Below are 12,362 nucleotides of genomic sequence, written 5' to 3' on the forward strand. Positions count from 1 at the left end.
TTGATCGGTGTAGTTTTTAATTAAAAGTGGTATTAATCCTTGAGGAAACAATTTGCAGAGTGTATGTACCAGAGGGCAATGTCTAGCCTGCCACATTTCCACTGCTTTACCCCACCTATGTAGTTACAAATACTGGTACACTGAAACTGTAATCAGGTATAGCACTGTAAAAGTTAAAGTTGGTGAATTTATATGTAATCAAGTTTTTAAAAAGTGCAGAGCCTTTATTTACTTTTTTTTTTAGTAGATCTGAAATTTTTTTTTTGCATTGTACTGCATGGGTTTGTCTTCCAGAAACAATTTTAAAATACCACTAAATAAAAAATAAAAAAATCCCAAAGCAATGTGCAGCCATATTTTGTATGTAAGTAATCTTAACATAATTGTTTTAAAAGAATGATTTTTATTATAATTTTTAAGAGAATTTAGTGTACTCCCCAAAAATTACACTTTTATTCTACTTACAAGTCATTTTTATAGAACCCCCCACTTTCTTTATGTACTCTTTGATGCAGGATTTCAAAATACCTGCACTCTGACCAGCAGCTAGACTTTAGCTTTTTATAATGTAGATCACATAAAAAGAGAATGATGGGTTATCATTTGAATTTTAATGGTTTAAAAATATTGATGGACTATGGTGATCTGTTTTTAGCAGAATGAGATATCTTGCAATTCATATACATTGTATATATTAAATATTAACACTACTAAAAAGGAACAGGTACAAATACATGGTGATTTAAGAGTCCGGTTTAATAATACTTTATATTTATGTACACGGAGTAGCTATATATATTTCATCTGAAAGACCCTTTGGGTGACGTTAGCAATGAAGGATATGACAGAGCCAATCTTTAAAATTCTACACAACAAATGGTACAGGCTGCAGCCTGGTTCACATTGATGGTTTTGGCTTGGCTGTGATGTCCTGTAGATGGCAATGAAAAGAAAACAGGCTCTTTTCTGGGCTTCACCATTCCTCTTCACTCCAATGCTTTATCAACACCTCTGCGGGTACTTAATAAAATCTCACATAAAACCCTTGAAGCAAAGGGTGGGAACGGAGTTTGTTGCTGCAAAAGAGTCCAATGTGCCATTTTTTTTTTCTATCACGGACTGGGAACAGACCTGAATTTGAAGAGAAAGGATTCAATAGAAATGTGATAGAACAGTGTAGTATAAAAAAAAAAGATTTCCACATTACAAAATAGGTAAATGCATCACAAATGAAATCACACATAAAAAAAGATTTAAAAAAAAAGTAGGCACTTCTATTACTTATAGTACACTCGGCGAAAGCTGTAAAAATTGGATTTTTATACTTGCGTATAATCTGTTTCTCTTTCTCTTGTCCATTGGGGGACACCAGGGTATAGAGTAGGGGCAGGGCGAACTGGCACTTTAAACTTCTGTTTACTAAGCCCTAGCTCCTCCTCCTCCATACCCCCACTTCCTGTAAGCCTCAGTGTATGTTTAACCAAGCCCACAGAAAGCGGAGATAGAGAGAAACACTAACATTCTCTTAAAAACAAGACATGTCAAACAGTAGGAGAAACCAGAGCGTTTAGGGTGGGCACCCAGATTTTACACAAGTATAAAAATCCAATTTTCTCTATCCTCCTTTGGGGGACACCGAAGACATCCCAAAGCTGCCTCACGGGAGGGAGCGCACATAAGAAATGGCAGGAAGCACCTTCCTTCCAAAACACTTGCATCTCTGGATGCAAACACATTAAACTTGTAAAACTTAGTGAATGTGTTTACAGAAGACCATGTGGCCGCTTTACACAGCTGTTCACTGGAGGCACCATGGCGGGCCGCCCAGAAATCACTTACAGACCTTGTAGAGTGCGCACTTAGATTATCTGGGACAGGCTCCCCAGCCCCACTATAAGCGTTACGGATATAGCCGTAATCCATCTAGCAATAGTTACTTTAAAAGCTGGCTAGCCTCTCTTGTGAGCATCATAGAGAATCAAAATATCCTCAGTCTTACGCACTTTCTGTGACCTTTGCACATAAATGCACAAGGCTCCGACAACATCGAGATAATGAATAGAATTATCATTATCCGAAGACGTAGAATTAGTCAGGGAAGGAATGACAATGTCCTGATTTAGATGAAATCTAGACACGACCTTAAGAAGGAAAGAGGGCTTGGTTCGAAGAACTGCCCTAAAAACAAGGTGGAGACTTGCAAGATAAAGCAGCAAGCTCTGAAACTCTGCGTGCCATAGATATGGCCAAAAGGAAAACAGTCTTTCAGGTCAGAAATTTGAATTTCACTGTATTCAAAGGTTCAAAAGGCGGATGCTGTAAAGCATTCAACACCAAATTCAAATTCCATGGTGCTACCGGAGGAACATATGGAGGTTGAACATGGAGTACACCCTGAATGAAAGTTTGCACATCAGGTATGACAGCAAGTCTTCTTTGAAAGAAGACCGAAAGAGCAGACACCTGACCCTTAAGAGAACCAAGGCGCAAACCTGCATCCAACCCGTCCTGCAAGAACCTAAGTAACCTTTCCAAGCAAAAAAAAGAAATAGGATATCCCTTCTTTTCGCACCAGCCAATATTTGTTTTCCAGACTCGTTGATAGATTTTTGCAGAACCTGGTTTACGAGCCCGAAGCATGGTTTGCACCACACGTTCAGAAAAATCCCTTAGCTCTCAGGATCATTGCTTCAACAGCCACGCCGTTAGAGCCAGACGTTGTAAACCTAAATGACAAAAGGGACCTTGAGTTAATAGGTCTGGGTGTAGCGGCAACCGCCACGACCGAGCTCCTGCCATGGAGAGCACTTCGGTGTACCAGGCCCTCCACGGCCAATCCGGCGCTACTAGAAGAACTGGAACACCCTTCTCTCTTTACTTTTTTTTTTGACACCCTTGGGAGCATGGCTACTGATGGGAAAAGGTACACGAAGCATTACCTCCAAGGGACAGACAGGGCGTCTACCGCAACAGCCATAGGATCTTTTGCGCGGGAGCAGAAGAGGGGGACTTTGTGGTTCAACCGAGATGCCATCATGTCGACATCCAGCTGACCCCACCGTTCCACCAACTGACGAAACACCTCCGGGTGGAGGGAGCATTCACCCGGATGCAGAGTTGCCTGCTTACGAAATATGCTTCCCAATTTTCTATTCTGGGAATAAAGATGGCCATGAGCGCCGGAACGTGAGCCTTGGCCCACTAAAATATCTTGTGCGTCTCCTGCATGGCCAAGGGACTCTTGGTGCCGCCCTGATAATTGAGGTATGCCACTGCCGTGGCATTGTCTGACAATCTTCACTGGCCTTCCCTGCAAAAGTGTTGCACGCTCATAAGAGCATGAAACACTGCTCTCAGTTCCAAAGACCCTGAAACCGAGCGTGAAGACAGGCGGCCCCCCAACCTCGAAGGCTGGCATCCATTGTGATCAAGGTCCAATTCCAAATTGAGAATTGGCATCCCCTGCTGAGATTTGGTTTCTGTAACGACCAAAGAAGCGACTGAAGGCTTTGCGGAGACAGGCAGAATTCCTGGCCTGCCAGGTTCAGATGGGATTTGTTCCATCGCAACAGAAGTTCCAACTGGAACTGCCGTGCATGAAACTGATCAAACTGGACCACCTCGAAAGTCAATACCATCTTGCCCAGAACTCTCATGCCAAAGAGCGCAGAGTGCTGCTCTGCCGCCAACAGAGATTTCACCATCTTCTGCAAGGCTAAAATATTGTCTTGGGGGTAAGAACACCCGTCGTTGTCGGGTGTCGAATACAAGACCCAAAAAGATCATCCGCTGGGATGGGATCAACTGGACTTCTTGAGGTTGAGAATCCAACCATAACATTCTAGAGTCTGGATCACTACTTGGATATGCGACAGAAGCGCCTCAAGAGAATCTGCCTTTAAAACAAGATAGTCCAGGTATGGGTTGATTATAATACCCCTTGGACCTCAGCAGAGCAGCCATGACATCCATGATCTTGGTGAAGATACACAGGGTCGTGGCCAGACCAAAGGGAAGAGCCTGAAATTGGAAGTGCTCTGATCAAAATGCAAACCTCAAGAGGGACTGATGACCCTTCCAGATAGGCATCTTTGATGTCTAGAGCCACCATGAATTCTCCTTGTTCCATGCCGTGAATGACCGAGCGCAAACACTCCATCTTGAACCTGGGCACTATGGGTGTTCAATGATTTCAGATTCAGAATGGGTTTGAACGAGCTGTCTGGCTTTGGTACAAGAAAAAAGGTTGGAATCAAAATCCAAACCTCTTTGAGAATCTGGCACCAGAATAATCACTCCGGAAGAGAGGAGGGATTGGATCGCTTCTCGTAAAGCCAATTGTTTTCGTGGACAAGTGGAAAGCCCTGTGGAAAAGAACCGCCTGGGAGGAAGACCGAGCAAATCCATCTTGTATCCCCGGGCCACCACAACCCCAGCCCAGACATCGGTGGTAGACTGAAACCACCGATCCCTGAACGAGAGAAGACGGGCTCCCACCACTGGCGACAGCGGAGGAGCAAAATGCCCGTCATGCGGACTGCTTGTCTACAGGCTTTGCTGCTGGACGTCGAGCAGACCAGTTGCTCAGTACGTTATAGAATTTCATACCCTCTCCTCAGAACTGTCCTGGAATAATGAAACTTTGGTAGCCGCATTTTGGCAAGGCCTATCGGACAAAATCAAGGATGTACTGGTATCTCAGGAACTTCCTACCACATTGGATGCTATGGTCTCACTTTGTAATAAAGTGGATCTTCGTTTCCGCGAAAGGTCGGCTGAGAAGGAACATTCTAACCGCTCATCTGTCCCCACTCAACCTCCCCTACTCTTGAAGAGCCTATGCAATTTGGGAGAACTCGGTTAACACCTAAAGAGAAAGGAGACGCTTAAACAACTTATGTATTTATTGTGATGAGTCTGGTCACTTCTTGAATTCCTGTCCTAGGAGGTCGGGAAATGCCAGGCCCTAGTCTGCTCTGGGGAGGTCAGACTGGGGACATTTGAAGCCTCCTCATCCTCTGCTTGTCTTCTCACAGTCTCCATACTATGGGTTTCCACTGAAAAATTCTCCCAAGCACTGGTGGACTCAGGTGCTGCAGAAAATTTTATTTTCTGGTCTCTTGTATCACAATGCTCTATTCCAGTTGTTCCCTTGGAGACTTCTGTAACCATCACTGCCATTGACGGCTCTCAACTCCCGGGAAGTATGGTTCGCTATCAAACCAAGCCCCTCACTCTCCGTGTCGGGGTTCTGCATTCTGAAATCCTCTCATTCTTCGTTTTACTAAACTCGACTACTCCCATTATCCTAGGTCTACCCTGGCTTCATGTACATTCTCCCAGTCTGGATTGGAATACCTCTGAAGTTTTGGCCTGGGGATCTCAATCTCGGACCAATTTTCGAACTAAAGTCAAGCCGATTAAGATTCTTTCTTCTTCCACGAAAACATTTCATCTGGGACTTCCTCCTCAATTTCAAGACTTCGCGGATGTGTTTGACAAGGTCCAAGCTGAACTTTTGCCCCCCGACCGCTACTGTCAGATCAGGACGACGGGGACAGCTTGCGGCGACTGTGCCTGGCTCCTAGGAGGGCATTAGAATGTTGGGAGAGGGGGCTGGCAAAAGAGACACCTCCGATCCACGCCTGCAGACAGCGCACAGCCGTCCGTGCTGCGCGCTGTACACAGCAAACTCCTGCGCCCTGTGACCCCCGGCCAGTAAGCATATAAGCCGCAGAAGTACTAATATTTAAACCTGCAGGCCATGGGGACAGAACCGCTGCACTTGTCCGCCAATGCGGACTCATCACACCAGAGCCGACAGCCGGCAGGTACGGGGGAGCGGTGATTGACAGCCGCATCTTAGCTCATTGATCTGGCGGCTGTTAGGCACAGAGGTTAAAAAAAAAAAAAAAAAAAAAAAAAAAAGCATATTCCGTATCAAAATTAACAGAAGTGGGCTGCTAATCAGCCCAGACGCAGCCCGTTCGCCGGGCACTTAAACTAAACTGAGGCTTACAGGAAGTGGGGTAAAGAGGGGGAGGAGCTAGGGCTTAGGAAACAGAAGTTTAAAGTGCCAGTTCGCCCTGTCCCTACTCTATACCCCAATGTCCCCGGTATCCCCCAGAGGAGGATAGAGAGACAAGAGTTTTGCTAACCTCTACCAAAGACAATATGTATACGCACACCAGCGCCTGCCTAGAATCTCTTAATATCAAATGGCAAAATTGCCACTAAAAACACTCAGTCCACCTTCAAACATATTTCTGTGAAACTTCTATTGCTAAAAACAAGCATATAACAACAACAAAAAGCTGGTGCTGGTGTGTGTATACATATTGACAAAGACAATCACCATAATAGTTCCAGCTACCAACATAACTGTTAAATTAGATTGGTCATGCCCACTGCTAAAAGAAAAAAAAAAAAGAAAGATAATCTCTCTCTGTATATTTATCCAACCACTCAACAAACCACACTGGCATTTCAGACATAGTATATTCACCTGAACTTTGACTGCAGCTGCCCAAGACTCTGATCATCGAGGTACCGTGAAAAGTGAAGCAAAGCCGTAGATGGGGAGCATAGAGGCTGAGGCAGAGAGGTTGCTTGGATTTGCAGAATGCAATGGGCGACTTGTGCAACCAGCGGTGTCCTGAAAGACAAACGATACATGCTTCAGCAACACAGACTTCAGCGTGATCAAATTCTGCCTTACACTAAGAATAACTTTTTCCCACATGTCCTTCAAATCATAATAGAGTTGCACATATGAAGCAAATTAATCTTTTTTGTTTAAATTCATGTTATTTGTATTAAATTTAATTTAAATTATCAGTTGTCAAATTCTGCGTAACCATGTAAACAGCAAAAAGTTAAAGAATGAAGACAAACAGTGCAAGCTTTTGTTTTTGTTCATACGTTTGCATCAGTCGAAGTCTACACATAAAATATTTACACATACCCTTTGATCAGACTTCATAATGATTCATCATTATCAAGGTGTTTTAACATATGTAGAATAAAAGTTACATGGGAAGATATTTCTTTTACAATTCTGGTATCCAATTATTTCACAAGCAAGTGATAGAGAGAGGCAACATAAAAAAAGGATTTCTCTGATTCCATGTGGGGGACACTGCTAACCCTGGGGTTGAAGAGGGTAGGGAGGAGTTTGGCACCTAAATAGTTAAAAAAAAATTAAGCTGCCAACAGGCCCCTCCACCTGCCAACCCCCATGTAACTCAGTTTGATTAAAAAGCGCCAAGAAGAAAGGCCAATCAACCAAGAACACACAGAAGAAAACAGAAGGGAGGGAACGTAGTGTCCCCCAGATGGAATCAGAGAAACATATTTACCGTAAGTATAAAAAAGCCTCATCTCTTTCATCAATCTGGGGGACACTGCTAACCCTGGGGACCTACTAAAGCAGCCCCTTAGAAGAGTGGGACCGCTGATAGTCCAGTACGTAGAGCACTACAGCCAAATAAGGCATCCAAAGACGCAAAGACATTAAACTGGTAAGATTCTGTGAAAGTATGGACCGAGGACCAGGTGGCTGCTCTGCATAACTGATCCGCTGAGGCCCCATTTCGTGCAGCCCAAGCCCACCTTCCTAGTTAAGAACCATAACTGCCGACTGCAACGGTCCGAACGGAGGCTCTTGCAACATATAAAAGGACCAAATTAAGATCCCAAGAAGCCATTGGTGGAACATAGGGAGGTTGGATATGAAGAACTCCCTGTAAGAAAGTCTTAACATCCGGATCTCAGCCAAACGTCTGTGAAAATACAGACGGTGCCAACACCTGAACCTTTAGAGATCCTAATCGAATACCTGCATCCAAGCCATCTTGAAGAAAAGCAAGAAACCTCGCAAGATGAAAATATTCTGAACTGCAAATCTTATCCCTACACCATCTTATGTATGTACGCCAGATACAATGGTAAATGAGCCGAAATTGGCTTCCTGGCTTTGATGAGGGTATCAACAACCCTCGAAGAAAACCCTCTGGATTTCCACAGACTGGCCTCAAAAGCCATGCCGTTAAATTCAGCCTGGCTAGATCCTGATGCAAGAATGGTCCCTGAATTAGTAGATCTTTCCGAAGGGGTAACCGAATACCCGGACCCACTGCCATAAGAAGGATCTCTGGATACCAGACTCTTCGTGGCCAAGCTGGAGTCACCAGAATGACTGGCTGACCTCCCTGCTTGACTCTCCGAAGTACCCTGGGAATCATTGATATGGGAGGAAACAGGTAACCTAACCTGAAGTCCCATGGCATTGTTAACACATCCACCACCACTGCTAGTGGATCTCTTGCGCAAAACTCTGGAACTTTTCTGTTTACGCATGACGCCATCAGATCTCGATCTGGAAGTCCCCACCTGTCTACCAACGACTGAAAAATTTCTGGATGAAGAGCCCACTCTCCCGGAAGAACTTTGTGCCGACTTAGATAATCCCCCTGCAAGTTCTGAATTCCTGGGATGAAAACTGCTGACAACGCAGGTACGTATCTTTTGGCCCAAGCCAAAATCTGAAACGTCACCTTCATTGCTCCTGCACTCCTGGTGCCTCCTTGTCTGTTTATGTATGACACTGCCATGGCATTGTCGAACTGAACGCGAACTGGCCTTCCTTGCAAAACACTCTGTGCTCACTGCAATGCCTTCAGAATTGCCATCAGTTCCAGCACATTTATAGGCAGAACAGACTCCTGTACTGACCAGTCTCAAATGAAGGACCACTGCCCCCCACCCTCTGAGACTGGCGTTCGTGGATGTCAAAGCAGCCACCCACTCAGGTAGATCTCCCACCTGAATAGAGCTGTCCCTAGGCTGCGCCACTACAGGCGTCGCTGCGCCACCGGCACAAAGCACCCCTGGGTCCAGATGTTCACCAGCTAATTTAGCATTACATTTGGAACAGGCAAAATATTTGGCACATGTTGCTTTACTATTCTTAGCCATTATTGAGCAGAAAATAAAGTCACACACAATCAAAGAACAGGCACAGACACAAGATATTTCACAGAAAATACTAACTAATCTATGAACAGGTCAACAGATAGTATTTCTGACAAAAAAGGGAGAGCTATAATCTCTCAGAAAATTAAGCTCTACCCAATGTGTGTGTCCACAATGCCTATACTTACCTATCTAGTAAATATAGAGAGAATAAATTGTACTTAGCAGAGACAAGCCTGTCAGCAACTGCAAATCCTTCTCAGAATGGCTGCTGTTTCCTTTCCCCCTCGATATTTGGCGCCAGAGGAATCCTCCACACGCTCCTTCAGAGGGTGGGGGAGTTCTGTAGACAACTCTCCTTCCGTTCTTCTCTCTGCCTCTTATGCAGTATGCCAGCGATTTCTACTTCTCTGCTAAGTAGAATCGCCTAGCATCAGTGCGGCCATCTCACCAAGTCCCCCCTCCTCCTTTTTCGAGGAGGGGACTTGGTACGCTCCAGCCTCCTGTCAACATGGCCCCCTGGGGACAGCAGTCGTCCCGGCGCTCTCTGCCACTGGGAGCGCCGGACCCTGCAGCAGTGTATGACAGCGGTCTGTACAGGCTCCCTGCTGACAGCTGTTTCTCCGGAACGAGTGTGCTCTGTGTTACAGAGCACCCCGTCCCTTCTCTATATTAAAATGAAAAAACATTTTTAAATCAATAAAAACCCTAAGCACAGTGAATTCTTTCACTGTGCACAGCTTTCTCTCTTCAGCCCAATCTTCTTGGGCACCTACATAAAATTGAGTTACATGGGGGTTGGCAGGGGGAGGGGCCAGTCGGCAGCTTAAAAAAATTAACTATATAGGTGCCAAACTCCTCCCTACCCTACTCAACCCCAGGGTTAGCAGTGTCCCCCAGATGGATGAAAGAGAAATTAACATTGCTGCCTTAAAGGCATTTTTCCACTTTTTCAATAGTGCTCCCCAAACCACTTATATTGGTGCTTTTGGCAAGGGGGAGTGAAAAGGGGAGGAGAGCGAGGGAGTGAAAAGGGGAGGAGAGCGAGGGAGTGAAAAGGGGAGGAGAGCGAGGGAGTGAAAAGGGGAGGAGAGCGAGGGAGTGAAAAGGGGAGGAGAGCGAGGGAGTGAAAAGGGGAGGAGAGCGAGGGAGTGAAAAGGGGAGGAGAGCGAGGGAGTGAAAAGGGGAGGAGAGCGAGGGAGTGAAAAGGGGAGGAGAGCGAGGGAGTGAAAAGGGGAGGAGAGCAAGGGAGTGAAAAGGGGAGGAGAGCGAGGGAGTGAAAAGGGGAGGAGAGCGCACTAGCTCTTGAGTAGAGACCAAATAAGTGTATTGTTATAAATCATTGAGCTGAAACATGCACTTTTTGTATTATACACAATTTTGAGGAGTGGCCCTTTAAGAAATTAATGATTTCAGGTGATGAACAAAGCTGTTAGTTAAACAAAACAATACTTACCAGAGAGATTGGTTTAATGTTGTAGGGCATTCAGAGCTCAACAAATCTTCACTTCGATCCAGAATCTGGCAAAGGAGAGTGAGTCCGAACTATCGAGTAAAGGGTTGAAAACAGTCAGTTGTACGCACATCAAAGATTTTTTTTTTTTTTTTTAAGAACGTGAACTTCATTTGTAACAGCCAAACAAATCTAGGCTTATATCTCAGAAAAATCTCAGAGCGTGTCCAGAAAATGGCCACAAAGGCTGACATTGGATCAGCTCTTCAGAAGATGACTTATGAGCCACTTTCCAAATGTGCTAATAAGCCACAGCCTTGTCTAATTTTGTGAATTATGTGTCTGGCTAAATTAGATTCTTGTTCTCCAGTATTCCGAGAGACAACAACTCAATGAGAGGGAAGTTGTTGCAGTGTGGGGGAAAGATTGTTTAGATTAATAGTTAGGCGCTCATTGACTAATAATAATGTCTTTATATATTTATGCCAAATGTTAGTGGGGTTTTTGATGTCGGTATGAGCAAACAAATAATATTTTTTCCTCTGATTGAGGATGAAAAATTAAGACGTAAAATTTTGAGTTAACGTAACTGCCTTCCACATAACAAATTCTATTAAACACTGACAATTATAACAATGACTTGTATGTTATAAAACCGCATAAAATCACTTGATACAAATAAAAAAAAATTGTACAAAAATTTACATAATAATTACGTTCTGTTTGATTGTTAACAACCCATATCAAATCACATCTAAAATAAAAGTTCAGCCAAATGTCAAGCCAGTTGACAAATCTACTCTCCACTGTATATTTCCAGGTTAATGATAGTCCACTGGAGATAATGCAATAAAATTATTTTTGCTTAATGTTGAATAGTCCGGTTTCCAGGAGGAAGGATTTTGAATGTTACACTGTATTATATACTAACCTACATTTCACAGAATTCCTTCCCCACAGTGTCAGCTGTAGTAAAGGGACATAGAAAAAGAAGTCATTAAGATAATGCGATACTTGCAGTAAGTGGATGATGGCTGCGTACCCAGCAACTTCTTGAACTGTAGATATTGGGCCGCGAGGCAGGTGTCAGCATAGCGGAAATCTGTAGGAGCTTGCGTTCCACCGTGGAGCACAAATGTCACTTCCGGTATTTGGGTAAAGCGAATGGAATAGCAGGGGCGTGTCCCCAACGCATTTCAGTAACTTCACCCTTGAGAAAAACCCTCTGGGACGAAACGTGTTGGGATCACGCCCCTGCTATTGTATTCGCTGCACCCGAATTCCGGAAGTGACGTTTGCGCTCCACAGTGGAGCACAAGTGTTTCCCGATCTACGCCACTCTGACACTTGCCTCGCCGCCGAATATCTACAGTTCAAGATATTGCTGGGTACCAGGCCATCATCCACTTACAGCAAGTATTGCATTATCTTAATGACTTGCCCATTTACTACTGCTGACACTGTGGGAGGAAGGAATTCTGTGGAACACAGGTTAGGATAATACAGTGCAACATTCAAAATCCTTCCTCCTGAAAACAGGACTATTCAACATAAGGCAAAAATAATTATATTGAACTATCTCCAGTGGACTATCATTAACCCGGAAATATACATTGGAGAGTATATTTATTTGTCAACTGGCTTGACATTTGGATGAACTTTTCTTTAATCTTAGATGTGATTTGATATGGGTTATCATCAATCAAGCAGAATGTAAATTTTTGTACATTTTTTTATTTGTATCAAGTGATTTTATGCGGTTTTATGACATACAAGTTATTATTATAATTGTCAGTGTTTAATAGGATTTGGCATGTGGAAGGCAGTTACGTTGAATAAAGATGTTACATTTTAGATTTTCATCCTCAGAGGAACAAATACTATTTGTTGGCCGATACAGACATCAAAAACCCCACTAACATTTGGCATACGTATA

At 44.0% G+C, this 12,362-nt stretch overlaps 2 protein-coding genes across 4 annotated transcripts in view; both read right to left on the reverse strand.

Moving 5' to 3' along the window:
- Positions 1–737: 737 nt before the first annotated feature.
- Positions 738–12,362, reverse strand: part of PATL1 (PAT1 homolog 1, processing body mRNA decay factor) — a 38,738-nt gene continuing 27,113 nt past the window's right edge. For all 3 annotated transcript variants that reach the window (XM_075217285.1, XM_075217284.1, XM_075217286.1), the window contains 3 exons: positions 10,430–10,518; positions 6,506–6,655; positions 738–1,131 (listed from right to left, as the gene is read on the reverse strand). In XM_075217285.1, coding sequence (XP_075073386.1) covers positions 1,113–1,131; positions 6,506–6,655; positions 10,430–10,518 — 258 coding nt within the window. In that variant the 3' untranslated portion in view covers positions 738–1,112. The remainder of the gene's footprint in view (positions 1,132–6,505; positions 6,656–10,429; positions 10,519–12,362) is intronic.
- On the reverse strand, positions 7,384–9,940 carry LOC142161561 (uncharacterized). Its single transcript, XM_075217287.1, has one exon. The coding sequence runs from the start codon at positions 8,974–8,976 to the stop codon at positions 7,912–7,914; it is 1,065 nt and encodes a 354-aa protein (XP_075073388.1). The 5' UTR covers positions 8,977–9,940; the 3' UTR covers positions 7,384–7,911.

The sequence above is a fragment of the Mixophyes fleayi genome, chromosome 6 (genome assembly GCF_038048845.1).
Source record: "Mixophyes fleayi isolate aMixFle1 chromosome 6, aMixFle1.hap1, whole genome shotgun sequence".
Lineage (NCBI taxonomy): Eukaryota > Metazoa > Chordata > Amphibia > Anura > Limnodynastidae > Mixophyes > Mixophyes fleayi.

Bases quoted from the DNA above. Each gene is read 5' to 3' on its own strand.
- LOC142161561 (XM_075217287.1), bottom strand. From the start codon at position 8,976: ATGGCTAAGAATAGTAAAGCAACATGTGCCAAATATTTTGCCTGTTCC.